Consider the following 15,532-nt stretch of genomic DNA (forward strand, 5'->3'; position numbering starts at 1 on the left):
TACCACACATTGTGTATGAAAAAACAAGTTCATTTTACAGAACGTTAGAACTGGAAACAAGGAGGTTGTGTTGACATGGAGGACACACCAGCTTTGCTTTACTGTTTGTTTGTCGAAGGGGGTATCCCATAAAGCTTTGCAGTGTGATGTAATAATCTCTTTTTAGCAACTGTGAAAAGCACTATTAAGAAATTGCAATAATATGAGTATTTACAGATCCTGCTACATCAAACCAAACCACTAGATGGCAGCCAATTAAATATATAATCAGTGGTATGAATGCATGCGGCCCATCTTGAATGTTGGAAATGCAGTGCTTTACCAGTTCTTCAAAGAAGGTAAAGCACATTTTTTATGGATTTAATATATAATGCCTCTTAAAACAGAAGCAAACCTATACAACGATCTAATATAAACACTTAGAAAATGACAATTCAAAACAGTCTCAAGCTGCAGCTCACTGCTACAAAGTGGCAGAAATGCAGAGGTTTGAAGTCTGACACATGATTAAAGGCCCTGTACCCAGTTTCCATGGATTTGAGCAAAGTTGGTCTTGCCCCAGTACAGATATATTGTATAAGCAGGTCTTGAGGTCAAAATATGTCCACTGTGTACTGTCTGCATCTAATTATAAAGTATTTTCCTGCTCGATAATCAGGACATACATGATCATTATACCAGTTCTGATCTTTGAAATTTGTACTTATAAACTTATTATGGTGAATAACTAGGATGCTCTAAATCAGGGGTGTCAAACTCAGTTTCACCGAGGGCCGCTTCAGCAAAATGGTTTGTTTGAAATTTGCAAAGATATAAAAAATATGTCTGTGTAACTGCGTAACTCCTGATAAACTGACATTTTAAGACAGTCATACATTTAAATTTACCTTGTCGCGGGCCACATAAAATGACATGGCGGGCCGTATTTGTGCTCTAAATGCATAAGGTAAGTGAAGAATACATTTGGACCAGTGCAAACCATTTAAAATTAACTAGTTCTGTTTTTCATTTTCATAAAACTGTAAAAAATCAGGTACAGCGCCTTTAACAAAGCTGGTTTCTTTTGTGTAGGAAAAAATACTTTCAGAATACTTTGAAGCTGAAGCTTGAAAAGGACATAGACATCCAGAAAGTTATCGTGGAAATACTTGGGCTAGAATGGTCCATATGCTGCTCTGAAACTATAATAATTTCTACATAACAATATTAATGATTTGTAATATAATAAATATCTAAACATAAAGTCTTCTTCCTTTCACAACATGTGTTATGGCATCCAGCTGTGGTTACTGTGCCAAAATTCAACTATAAATAAAACCAACCACAGAAGACAAACGCTTCATTCACTCCCTGTTTTCTAATGCACTGGTGTAGAGAGTATATTATGAAGGAAGTGAGCGTGTGACAGTAGGGGGCAGCAGAGGCTCAGTTCATGGTCAGTTCTTTACAGTGGCAGTGCTCCTCACAGGTGGTGCTCCTCACAGGTGGTGCTCCTCACACTTTGGAGCTCCAGAGGGAGGTGGGGAACAGGATGTAGGAGACGGACCAGAGGAGGTAGTACACACAGGCCGGAGGAAACGAGGAGCAGAACACCATCACCACTCCTGCAGAAGTCAAGTCTTCATTTTAGTTTGTGTGTCTATATCAGCGTTTGAATTAGCCTTTTGCCATCGTCAGAGAACAACTTTACTCAAAATGTCACAAACTTCTCACAAATATTAACATGTGCACAAAGTATAATCATAGGCAGCAATATATCGCACTCCAAAATGTGTTATTGTGCCAGGCCTAATTACTACTACTACTTACTACTACTACTACTACTACTACTGCAGTGTATATGCAGACAGAATAATAAATGTGTGTACCTCCTGCATAGACGGCCTTCTTCCAGGCCTGAGACTCCAGTACGCGGTCGTGTGGGTAGAAGGTTTGACTGATCATGAACAGGATCATGGGCACCGCGATCACTCGGAGCAGCGCCATGTTTCCACCGGAGAGCAGAGACGCACTGGCCACGATCGCAGACGGGTAGATACACGGAAGACCCCGGTACATGAACGGGATTCCTACAGGGAAAGAAGAAATGTATGTATGTAGGTCACATTTTACTTTACATCACAGTATTAAGATAGAAATAATGTGGAAAAAGTAAGTAGTATGGCATAGTAAGTGGGATAACTAACAATAAATGCATTTTGTAGCCCTGTTTCCATACTATTACTATTACTACTACTACTACTACTACTACTAAATAGAATAATAATAATAATAATGCATTTTTGGACACTCAAAACTCTTTACAGTATTTTCACTCCAGGCTAACAATCTCTGCCAATGACCCCTCCGACCATCACTAACACTCATATAGTGTGGAAATTTCTTGCCTAAGGACACAATGAGTCTCGCTCTCGACATAAACATCATTAGTTATGAGGTCATATCCACTGACCCACAGAGGAATGCTGTCAATGTGTCCTTGGGCAAGACACTTAACTCACCTATGAGTATGAATGTGTGTGAATGGGTGAGTGGCTCCTTGATGTAATGTGCTTTCAGTGCCTTGAAGGTATGAAGCACTATGTAAAAATGTGACAATTTACCATTTCCACTAGAGTCACTGAGGAAAAAAAAATCATATTTTATTGTTACAGGTTTTTACACAGTCCAATTAGTTAAAATGACTATCTAGATTACACTATTGATTCTCTCCCCAAGCCTGAATTTTCCTTGCTGTAGTGAGCCGCCTGATCAGCCCCTCCTCTGTGGCTTAAACTCTCCTCAAATGACTGACAGCTGCCCCAGTCCAGATCAAGTACATGGACATCGAAGGCCTGATCTAAACTCTAATGTCAATGTAATTTTAAACGTACCACTGGAGAAGAAGCAGAGGCGGGCGAACACGGACAAAACGTAGCACATGCACAGGAGGTTGTCCAGGAGGTCAGGGGTCCTGAGGAGTAAAGATGTGGCGATGCCGAAGGTGGTGAAGTCCGCAAAGTCATCCAGCTTTGCTCCTGGAAAAGAAAAACAAATAAATAAGACAATTCTGTTTACAAGCAAAACATTAGTGTTAATATTACACCAGTAGCCAGACTTTAGTGATGTCTTCTTAATGTTTTGTATGGAGAAAACGTAATGCAAGTTATTTTGTACGTTTTTACTTTTTTAAGTGAGTGAATACGTTCTGTCACTCATCTAAGTAGCTTCTTGAGTTCTGACAGAGTTCTGTTAAGTCACTGCTTATATCTGTCTGAAGGGAGGAGCTAACTACACTGATACACACCCTAGTCGTTGACATAACAGAGTCGCTATTATTAGTTAAATCCATTGAACTGCTGTAAGGTGTGAACTGTCACCTGAGTCAAAGTGACAGCTGACAGTTCACACCTTAGGGCAGTAGTTGATAGAATTCAACATTTTGTGATGAAACCTCCCTGGAGTATTGAAGGATTACAGACAGCTTTCTACCAAATTTTTTTTGCATTTATTGAGTCTGATATGATTCATAGCAAAAGAAAAATTCAATTCTGGACAAAAAGTTTTAAAGGGATGAGTTTTACTGGATGAGCAGAAAAACGTCTTCACTTAGAAACTTTTTGTCCAGTTGACAGAATTAATTTTTCCTTTTGCTATTATGACAGTTTATAATTTTTATATGTACAACCCTCTTGAGTACAGTTCTTGGCCACTGCAGTCGGGTGGTGTGAGTTGCGAGCTTGTGCAGTGATCTCATAAACACATTCACTGCTGTGGTGGCTTTATGCCCTCAGCACAGCGCCTGTTTTCACTGATGAGGATGAGGTGACTCAGGCCAAATGAACCAGGCAAATTCCACCACTCAGGGTCAACAATTTTAGCAATTTCAGACATGCAGAGGACCAAAGGCCAGGGATCACATGGACAATTGAAGTGTGATCCTGTGGAATGAGGTGCTTAATCAGAATGCGATTGTTCATGTGACAAAATACATGGGGCACAACAACATCTACCTGCAAAGTCATGCAGAAAAACAAAGCAACTGAAATGTGCAGCCATGGGGTTTTGTCGAGCACCTGTGCACTATTTAAGGCATCCACCAAAATGTCAACCTGCTCACATCACGGTTTATTTTCAAAAATCAAAAATTATCATCATTTAAAATGTAACTTTTCTGATTGATGATCCACTGCTTGTCCTCATGGAGATATTGCTTTGCCTGGAATGCCGCACATGATCTTAAAAAAATTCATGTAATAAAAACGTGAGAATGCCCATAGACATATATTGTATAATGCTGCGTTCATGTGGTCCTCGGGAACTTTGGGAAAATGGTTTTCCGAGTTGAAAAATACACAAGTCGGAAATACAATTCCTGACTTCCCCACCTGATATCACCTGCTGACGAAAATCAGCTGATTTGTCATTTTATCTGAAACATTTGAGCTCTTTGACTAAATTTCATTAGTTAGTTGTCCATATTATAAGAGCAAAGCTCCGCAAGAAAGTCCTAAAACTGCTGATTAAGTAATTACTGATGTAGCATTAGCTGAAGAAAACAAATCATTTTAACATTTAGCTTTAGAGAAGGCTAACAGGCTAACAAGACATCTTACTGCTTAGCTCTGTCAAACACTGTTAAAGACAGCACTCTGTGATTTAACAGAACAGAGACAAACAGGTGGTGGACCAGAAAACTAACATAGTGCATCTTTAATGTTCCAAGTCAGCCCCTGTTGAAAAAGGTTTGGACACTCCTGGCTTTGGATCTACTAACCCGACTTTTAGAACTCAAATAAAATGCTTTTCTTGTGAGGGTTTTGTTCACAGCTGTGCGTGGTTAAAACAAAAAAGTCAACACAAAAGCCTGTTGTCGTCCTGACCACCGCAGAGCACTCACCCAGAGCCGAGCAGGCGTCCAGTTGCCGGGCAACTGCTCCATCAGCCAAATCCAACATGTAGCCAATCAGAACCAGCCAACACGCCGCGTGATGGTGCCTTGGAAAAACACAGGGAAAGTTTGGCTATTTGATTGTGAGAAAAAAATATCTAACTTTCCAATTCTCTGAAATGTGGAAAGATTTGCAAGTTACTTTAAAATATCAAGATTCAGCTCAGCTCAGTGCAGATGTTAAACATGTCAAGGAGCATTAACATCTGAGAGAAGACAAATGAAAGAACATTACCTACAAAACTAATACTCAATAATCAAATGAGCAATAATATTTAATTGTATGCAAAGGAAACCATTAGATCACTGAAACAGTGTATATTATGCCTTTAAAATGTAAATTTAAACTTTAACATACACAAGTCATTATGGTACATTGTGTTAATTGTAAACTATAATGTTGATCTAAAGCAGATTAATAATATAAACAGGGCCATTGACTTTGTGTTGAAAACTGCAGAACTGTTAGGCCTCGCTTCTTCATACACATGTGACCGGGACTTTGAATTATTTGAATTAGTTCAAGAGAAATCTATTCTATCTTTATGTCTTCCCTTAAATAGTAGCAGTCCTTGAGATTTTTCAAACTGCAACCATGAAAAAGGCCGTTTCAATATAATTTCTCTGACAGCTCTAATCTGCTGCAGAGATGGACTGACCCGTTGAGGCTGCTGAGGATGGAGGTCAGGCCCATCACCAGGTTGGCCACAGACAGGGCGTTGGCCGCATTCTTCCGGGCAAACTCTTTAAAGTGCAGCCCAGCGCGGTCACTCACAAGCAGCTTATTCTTGCACTGAAACAGACCTGAGGAGCAAGTAAAAGGTGTTAGTGCATTCATACACAGAATGTATGTTAATGAACGTATAATGTAAATATGCCAGAATTAGCCCAATGGTTACTTTCTATCTGTGGTTGCTGGCAGGTCATGACAAGAGCAACAACATTTAGCACTGTACGTACATTTAATAACAAACAAACTTTATGTTGTGTGCAGATGTTGCATTCTCTTCCTATAGCAAATAGTGCTATAACTTACCACAGTTGTTTCTGTTATCAAATTAGTACTGAACACATTATTAAAGACATTTTAGTTGTCTAAAAAGCCTCATTTGCTATTTGTGTTCATGGATCTTACTTCATGCAGAAGAACAGCGTGCAACCATAACATACATGGTACAAAATCTACACGTGGCACATGTAAATGAGTCAAGGGTCAATCACACTGGAGCGGCACTAGGACCAACTGTATGACACACACTAGACGCGAGATCAATAAGTCAATTCACTCAGACCCATGCTCTGAGACAAAGCAGCAGCATTTGAATGTTTAAATAGTTGATCACTTTCAGTGTAATCGTGCAGTGGTTGTCATTTGGCAAACTGGGGAACGCTTCAGTTTAGGGACAATGTAATAGCTAAGTAATTTGTTATTGCAATGTTATTTAAGAGGGATCTGGTTGCAGACCTCCACCGAGAGGAGCCAACCCACACACCTCGACCAGGAGCACCCTCACATGACTCACCTCCATCCACAGGTGTCTAAATATAAACAAACAGCAGCCATGCCAAAAGACCACCAAAGTCTGATTTCCTGACTGCTTTTTTTCAGTGTTATGTTTACATCATTTTACACTAAAGACAAGCCCAAACCTTTTTCCTAAACTTAACCATTATAGATTTGTGCCTAATCTTAACCAAACACACATTAACTATTACAGCAGAGACAACACAAACATTTCAAACTAGAAATGAAATCTATTTGTGATTAAAAGTCTTCAAAGTCTAGTGAAAATGATCAGGGACAGGTGGGTGTAGGTCGGCGGGGCAGGGTCATCTGTGTGGAGATCTCCAGCCTCTCTTGTATTATTTAGTGACTGTTCAGGTATTAGGTACGCAGTGTTTATGAAGCACTTTTAATGCAGATAATGGTCAAGCTAACATTCATAGTAAGTAGTAGTATGCCTGCTACTATAGTTAACCATTGATATGTGGGCAATAAACTAACGAGTTACTGCACATTGTTCTAATTTGATTCATTTATGACAAAGTTTTGCATGTAAACCTAACTTCATCAGTGCCGTTTTAGCTATCCAAACCAGCAGTGATAAAGGCCAACTGTCTGCTGGTCTGACGCAGCTACATCAGCCTCTGCTCCAAAGCCAGAGCAAGATTTCAATCAAACCGACAAAGAAATCCTTGTTTTCTGCCTGCTCAATTTGACTGCATTATTCTGTCTCAAGTCATAGCATTGTCCAGCAGAACAAACAATGAATAGCAATGTTTTAAAATAAACAACAAAAATATGATTATATAAATCCATTTTAATGCGGATTTTCCTGTGACTACAAAACCAAGTGAGTTCAAGAGTTCATCTGAAAGAGAAAAGCAGGTGAGCAGAGCAACATCACATCCAGAGCTTTAAAGCTGCAATATGTAACTTGCGAGTATCCATCATCTGCTTGTCTCCATGGATATGTTATTGATTTGCCAGGAATGGTCCACAACATGGCATTAAACTTATCTATCTTAAACAAGCTGGCAACACAACCAGGTCAAGGATACATGCCTTTCAAGGTCATTTTGAGGAATAAAAACAGCTATAATGTAGTAATATCTAGATAGGGATATTGTCATACTATGTAAAGCAACGCTAACATCTCCATGGAGGCAAGAAGGTGATGGACCTGTTGTGGAAGTTCTTGTAGTACAATTGAATGGTAGTAGTAGTAGTAGTAGTAGTAGTAGTAGTAGTAGTAGGTCTGAGACTGGACATTTACTCAGGGAAAGGCCAAGGTCAGATACAGATGTGAGCGCATCAGTATCAGTACAAATCAGTAGCATTGTAACATGCATACAGGATCTGATATGACTAATGATCTGTTTCCATTACAGACCCGCATCAGAAAACAGTAAATCTTTAACCTGCACCAGTATTATCAAACAATATCCCCCAGTGAATGACACCACACTGACAGTGGAAAACCTTTCGTATCTGAGCATGCTTATATTCCAGAAACAACTTTAGAGTCAGACAGTCTGCCAAAAATAAAACGTAACACGCCGACCAAAAGGGTAAAGCCAGATGCGACACAAAAGTCAGTTAAAAGCAGGTCTCAGTGTCTGGACTACTGCCCAATTCGTGCAAAGCATGATGGGAAGCACACCATTATGTAAGAGCTCTGCTTAGTTACCTGGTAACAATGATAGAGTTAATGACAAACAAAACATTTTTAGACTTCAGCTAAAGTAACCAAAGTGAATTATTACATCAGGCATCACTGTCTTCACTGATTTTAATCACAAATGTGTTACTATGAGTTCTTTTTGACATGTGATTTCTGAAATAAAGACCTTTATTTTATTATTATTATTATTATTATTAGTATCATTATAAATTGTATTATTATTATTATTATTATTATTATTATTATTATGTATTATTATTATTATTATTATATATATTGTATTGTTATTATTATTATTATTATTATTATTATTATTATTATTATTATTATTACTATTATTATTTGTTATTGTGGCTCATACTTTATTGTAATGCCTGGAATATTTTGTGTTTTTATAGTTTTACAATTTGATCCTTCCAAGTACACCTAGTACTGTTTTACCAGGTTTACCAGGAAGTTTGACCAATTGTAGGAAACAGCCACATCTTAACTGTCTTGAATTGTGTGAAGCATCTTTGAGTTTTGCCATATAAGTGATTATGAAAATTCAAACAGATATTTAGTTTTGAATGGGTAATTACTATGGCAACAGTGATAATTCTCCATCGCTGTGATAACCATGGATAAACTAATAATAACATGGAAACTACCTCATGTGTTGCTCCTGCTGTATGTCCATAACATTACACATATATTAATGCATTATAACATCATACATTTGGCATATTTGGGCCTATTTATTTGACCCATTCACCTTGTAGGCCTCTATATACTTGTATACACTTGTTTACAGTAGAGGAGAGTGATAAACACAGTCCTACCATTGGAGGGAGTGAGCAGGATCATGGTGTCTCTCAACAGCAGCGGCAACAACTGCAAGTTTACAAACAATACGGAACTTTTTTCATTATAAAAACACTTAGGAAATTGCAGCTAGGTAAATGAACAACTAACCTACAATATACAGGCTTACAGGAGTGGACCAATCATTAAGACATCACCAAAACATTGATATTGTTGTAAATGTCAGCGCATTTTAAATATATAATGTAATTTAACAGCTAGTCCGTGTGCGTCAAGTGTCATCTACGCCATATCCATCCGCGCAAACTAGCATCTCAAGCCTAAAAGTGCACATTTTACTCATATATGTCCCAAAATACAATATTCTTACCTGCAAAAAGTGCGTCAAAAAAAAAAAAAAATCTGTTTATTGATGTTTAAGGTGATGAAATGTCCAAATCAGCACGTAAACGCCGTATCTTATTGTAACTGTCAGGGAAATATCAGTGTTTTTGTGGCCAAGTTGATGCTAAATAGTGCAGTGGTGACAGGTCCAGAGCGGCGTTAACCTGTTGATGCTCCGCGTGCGTTCTTATAAGGCGCGCGAGGATACAGCCACCAGAATATTCCAGCGGAAGTGACGCCCCCATGTGGTGTTTTTTGTTTTTTTTTTCTGTCCTCGAATGTTCCTGCCTCTTGATTCACCCAAGGTTAAACGTACAATCCAGAGTAAATCTTTTGTGGAATAAATGGATCAAACTGCTACTGGGAACATTAAGTTATTTTGTGTCCTCAATGTTATAAATTATACATCCCTTTATATGATATACAAATATTTCTACCACTGATGGGAAGTGTACTTTGAAAATGTATTTACCTACAAAATACTGGATTCCTGAATTAAAATGTATTTTGTAACATGTTCTGATACATTCAATCATGTATTTTGGATACTTAGACCACTTCCATGCAGAGATAAATAATAGTGTAAAAATGTGACATAGTTATAAAACAGCTTTATATTTGTGTCACCGTTTGTTAAGAATTTCCTATCACTTTTCACTGCAGTTGGAAGCCTAAATTGTGTGATCAGATACTGCTATATTTTCCTCTAATTTTAAAAAAGTAATTGTATTCTGAAAACTACCAAATGAAAGAGTAGCTGTACCGGAATACAAATACTCAAAATGATTATTCTGAATATGTATTTTCATTACTTTCCAGTATTGATTTGTACATTACATTAAATTGTATATTAATGTGTGTGTAATCCCTCAGTCGTCCAGGTGTGTTCCATTGTAAAAATCTGTCTCTTAGCAGAATGTACTGACACCCTTGAGAGAGCTCCTCGGGACCCCAGTCTCCTGTACATCTCCATCACAAAGACACTAACCACTCCTTCGAAGATAGTGAGGTTTAGATTTTAGCCAGAGAAAATAAGTGGTTTGAGAGGAGAGTTAAAGAAGTTATTTTTGTTAGGAAAGAAAATCCATTTTTGTAGTAGTAGTTAGCTCCTTCAGACAGATATAAGGCAGTGTCCACCTATGATCTGACCAGAACTGAAGAAGTGGCTTTTACTATACATATATTATTATTTATATACCATAGATTAGATAAACATAAGTCAAAACCAGGGGGATCAAAGAGCACTGCATATGACTAAAAGTATTTTATCTGCAGTCTTTTTGTTTTTGTATTTGTTTGAATTGTGTATATTAATGCTTTATTCTTTCTGCGGTACATATTTTGAATAACTTTGTGCAAAATAGAAATAAAATACCTTAGTTCTATTCTATGTGTTTTAAATAAATTTTGTATTCCAACATAAAGTAAAAAGTAATTTTACTAGAAGCTACAATTCCTACATTTTACATTACTGTGTATACCGGATGTGGGACTGGAGTGCCTCTGTTACACACAAAGCCAATAGAATAGTATTCTAAATATCAAAATGTGTGCCAGTTTTTTAGGCTGATAGTTCATATTTGCATTTGAGATTTATAGAGTTCTGCCTGTTCTCATCCTGTGGAAATAACCATGGTACTCCTCGTGCTTGGTCTGCTCAGTGAAGCAAATTCAAACAAATTCAAGTTTGAATTTCATTTTTGTGTAAGAGTTGTATTGGAAGTCTCTTATTATGCAAGGACCTTTTGGAGTATTACCAAGAACTATGAAAAACATATTCACGGTGAGTGTACCCACCATTTCATAGACTTGTACTGACCTGCAATACAGTGGAAAATTTCAGGGTAAGCAATAACAGTTCAGTAAGAGACAAGCAGGTCATGTCCTTTCACTGTTATAGTGCATCTTTACAGTAGAAAAATAGTCCTGTGGTTTTAAAATTCTGTTTTAGAAGATTACTTAAATATAGTCATGCAAAATTAATGGGAAGTATGGGAATAAATATTTCATAAATGTTTGAATTAATATAAAGAGTAAAGTCAGTACCACTATTCTGTCTATGTCCCATTACATTTTGACTGCGTGTTATGATTGTTCGGTCTTATACAGCACTCTTGGACCTATATAGAAATATCAAAATTGTGAGTCAGCAGCTTTTTATTTTAAAATCAGTAACATCTGCAGTTTTTTTTCTATCTAAAAATATTGCAAAAATATACTGTCAAAACCAGACTTGGAGAGTGTTTATGACCAGTACGTTAGACTACTGTACAGGGCTGTTCACTGGCCTCTCCAAATGAGTAGTAAAACTACTGCAGTACATCCAGAACGCTGCTGCTCAGGTCCTGACTAGAACCAGGAAGTACTTCACACATGTGTCCTGTGCTCAGGTCTCTGCACTTGCTCCTATGGCTCAGAAAATAGACTTTAAAGCAGCTCTGCTTGTGAACAAGTCTCTCCATGGACCAGCACCAAAGAACATCTCCCAGATGTCAGTGCCACATGAACCATCTCGCACTCTGAGGATTTCAGGGACCGGCCTCCTGCTGGTGCCCAGAGTCAGGACTAAACATGGGGAATCAGAGTTTCAGTTTTATGCAACTAAAACCTGGAACAGTCTTCCTGAAGATGTGAGACAGGCCTCTACTTCGACAATGTTTAAATCCAGGCTCAAAACAGTTTTGTTTAGCTGTGAATATGACCGAAATGTTTTTATTCTGCACTATGATGATTATTTATGTTTTGATTTGTTTGTATTGTAATTTTAATGTCTGTCTTATTCTATAAACCTCTTATCAGGGTTTTATTGCTTAGATCAGAACTTAAAAAATAAATTAAATACTGATTAATGACAAACCAAGAGTTACAAATAGCACATGAATTTTGATTTTATTTTAAGAAACATGAAAAGCGGGGGAATTTTACAGTCATGTCATCCTTAAACAATGGATTATGTTACATGTATTTTCCAGAAGGGAATATTTCAACCATCAGAGTGCCACCTAGAGTTGACAAACAGTAATCAACCTTGTAACAGTGGCAGTTACCCAAAGAATTCTAGAGCAATTACAGCAAGTATAGAATCAAACATGTTTCACCTTTGCTCTATTATTTTTATATTTACAGTCACAAGATGGCCTCCTTCCACATGAAAAGTCATTTTGAGCTAAGACTTGGTTGAATAAGACCAGTTACTAAGTAGTGTTGATGACCCGGGTTTTGAAAAGATAGTATTTTTAAGAAGGGGAGGCAGTACATAGTAACCAAAAGCAGGTATTTTTACTCTAAATCAAGCACTAAAACAAAAATAAAGAAATTAAAAACATAAAATAAATAAAAACGTAGCAACTCTAAGTGAAAGTTTAGTGCTCAATTTTAAAAACGCAAGTTAAGATTTGATATGGAAGAAGAAGATAACCAAAAGTGTGCTATTTCAGATAGTTTTAGGCAAGCATGCTTTTATAAGAGGAAGCACTGGTCACAGCGACTTAAAGGTTCACTGTGTAACTTTGTCCGCTAAATGCTTGTCTCCATGGAGATTGACAATAGCTTTGCCTGGGATGTTGCGTATTACGGCAATAATCCTTAGTAAATCTTCATGATTACCTTGTCTCCACAGATCTGACCTGTAACTTGGCCTGCGGGCGTAACCTGCAGGTATCCATGGAGATAGACAAGTTGAATACTGTGAGTTCAAACATTCCAGGTGAAGCAATACAATCTCTATGGAGACAGGCAGATCTTCCTCGAGAAAAGTTACATAGTAAACTTTTAACAAAATGTCAGAGAAGGACATGGGTTGTGTACACAGAATCTTGACGTACAAGTCTCAAAAATGTAAAATGTAAAAGTTGTTTGTAACATAGATAAAAATCATAAAACATTCAGTATCTACCAAGGTGTCACAATGTGTCATTATCAATAAGATATAAGATCAGTTATCAATAATTCAGATTGAGGATCTATTTTAAACATGAACTCGACCAGGATTAAACCAGCATTACAACAGGTCCAAACCAAGTCTAGATCAAGGTCTAAACCGGGATTAAACTTAATTTATCTTGCATTTATGTAATAACAGGGTCTTATTGCTAAAATACCTTTTCCTTGCTAAAATATTAACTCTTGTGAGAGGGCTTGACCTGTAACTTGGCATGCCAGCATCACAAGCAATGACACCACTATAGAGACAAAAGTTACACAATGTGCCTTTAAACTTTGTGCCTGTGTTTAATGTGGATAGTCCCAGTAATTACAGAGATATGAACCACAACAGCATGCTCCTAGCCCCTCTATGATTTTATAAACATGCCACTTTCTATGGAATTACTGAACAATTCTCATTACTTTTAGGACACCATAAAATCTAACTGAGATCTACTCAATCAATAACGCACATTTCAAGATTATCAAACAATACTCCATGAATCAGATATTCTTAGGTTAGCACCATAATCACAAAATGAAAAATAACAATACATAGATAAGGTGAATGAGCACAATATACAAAAAAAAAAAAAAAAAAAAAAAATCTGTAGATGAATTGTAAAGTTAAGCTGTGACCAGTTCCGCTTCTCTATAAACAGTGATTTTTAAGCATGCTCGCACCCAAAGTGAAGATAAAGGCCTAAATGTGTTCAAGTGAATTAGGCCCCTACTGCTATAAAACAAAACATCTACAAGTTAAAATGACTTGAATTCACAATAATAAAGATCTGTATTAATTCACTTACTGTGCATCTATTAGCTGACATAATTTGGCATTTCTGACTTGTTTATCAAACCCTTGAATATATTTACTTAAAAAAATGCAAAAAGAGAAAAAAAACACTTATATCATATCCCGTGTCTATCTGAGAGTAAAATTTTAGACTTTTAACTTTAACCAGAGGAGTAAAAATGCACTTACATAACGACCAAAATTTAAACTTGAAATGTCTACACATAATCTTTTTACATATGAATTAAGATTTATTTAATTGCTCAAATACAGATTAATATTTTGAATTCACGTGATCTTAACTATTGTAGTCGACAATCAGTTAATTTTGCAGTTTATCAACAAGCTTGAACACATAGTACAGTATTACAACCCAGAATCAACTCTATAGGAAAAAGCTGAAGACATTATGGTTAGTTTGCATGTTTTCCCCACAAATATTATATCTATTTATATAATCATATGTATAAATAAAAATTCAGTGCTGTAAAAAACTTGTCTCTCCATAGGATCTGACCCAAATGCAAAAGCCCTATTAGTTTTGACTCTAAAACTAAAACTGCTGGAAGTATGTAAACTCATCTCCTGTGTTAAATGTCCTTCATTGTGAGTACAAGAGTAGTTTAAAATCTCAAAAATCTCTCCTCTCTTTTGGTTTTTCGCTGCACATGGAAAGAAATATCCTGTTATTTTGATTTTTTGGCAGCAGCAAAGCACCAAGTAGTAGTGTGTTGTAGTAGTAGTAGTACTAGTAGTTCCTCCAGGTCTATGATAAGGAGCAGGGTCGTACGTTGACTCCATGGGCTGCGTGGGTTTGGAGGTCTATGGATTGCGCTGGGTTTTGTCCAGGTTTAGCATTTAGCATGGACAGGTTCCTCACACAGCCGCTTATCCCGGTGGAGAACTTACCACCTGTGAGTTTGGACATGTCTGGAGCGCCACCTGGTGACAGAAAACAGAAAAGGTGAGTGATCAAAGTGGGGCTAAACATCTCAACTCCACCCACAACCACATTTCAAATAGAGCTGCTAAACTTGGAGGACTAAAGAAAAGACTGAGGGGGAGGAGGAGCAGGGTCTGGGAGTATAAGAAACAGTGTGATTGGTCTAACAAGTATCCTCACTTCAAACCCCACCCCTGCAGCCAGATGTTTGCGATTACAAACAGTAATCTGTAAGCAGGACAGTCTTTTGTGATGTCACCAACTACTGGAAAATGCAGAGGCCACTGAAGGCAACATAAAATCTACCTACTTTATACTAAAGTTTCCAAAAATGACTAGCAACAGTAGATAACACTATTAAAACACCATAGACACAGTTCAGTAGCAAAAACAAGTGTGTTTAATTTTTTGTTACACTTTTTTTTTTTTCAAAATTCTACACAAACTATTACCATTATTACCATAAGAAATACTAGTTTTTATAATAATTACAATATATGTATGTGAGACACCAACTAATGCATTTTTAAAATATTTAGTTTTATTTCAAGGAAGAGTTAAATATT

General features: G+C 37.1%; 2 protein-coding genes across 10 annotated transcripts in view; both read right to left on the reverse strand.

Moving 5' to 3' along the window:
• Nucleotides 1–1,159: 1,159 nt before the first annotated feature.
• tmem269 (transmembrane protein 269) lies at nucleotides 1,160–9,365 on the reverse strand. Its single transcript, XM_033970097.2, has 7 exons — nucleotides 9,290–9,365; nucleotides 8,937–8,988; nucleotides 5,590–5,734; nucleotides 4,880–4,977; nucleotides 2,874–3,017; nucleotides 1,869–2,069; nucleotides 1,160–1,604 (listed from the first exon to the last, which is right to left on the reverse strand). The coding sequence occupies exons 2-7, from the start codon at nucleotides 8,959–8,961 to the stop codon at nucleotides 1,495–1,497; spliced, it is 723 nt and encodes a 240-aa protein (XP_033825988.2). The 5' UTR covers nucleotides 8,962–8,988; nucleotides 9,290–9,365; the 3' UTR covers nucleotides 1,160–1,494.
• Nucleotides 9,366–14,271: 4,906 nt separating this feature from the next.
• Nucleotides 14,272–15,532, reverse strand: part of hspg2 (heparan sulfate proteoglycan 2) — a 179,653-nt gene continuing 178,392 nt past the window's right edge. For all 9 annotated transcript variants that reach the window (XM_055223337.1, XM_055223338.1, XM_055223339.1 and 6 more), the window contains one exon: nucleotides 14,272–14,965. In XM_055223337.1, coding sequence (XP_055079312.1) covers nucleotides 14,790–14,965 — 176 coding nt within the window. In that variant the 3' untranslated portion in view covers nucleotides 14,272–14,789. The remainder of the gene's footprint in view (nucleotides 14,966–15,532) is intronic.

The sequence above is a fragment of the Periophthalmus magnuspinnatus genome, chromosome 7, assembly GCF_009829125.3.
Source record: "Periophthalmus magnuspinnatus isolate fPerMag1 chromosome 7, fPerMag1.2.pri, whole genome shotgun sequence".
Classification (NCBI taxonomy): Eukaryota; Metazoa; Chordata; class Actinopteri; order Gobiiformes; family Gobiidae; genus Periophthalmus; species Periophthalmus magnuspinnatus.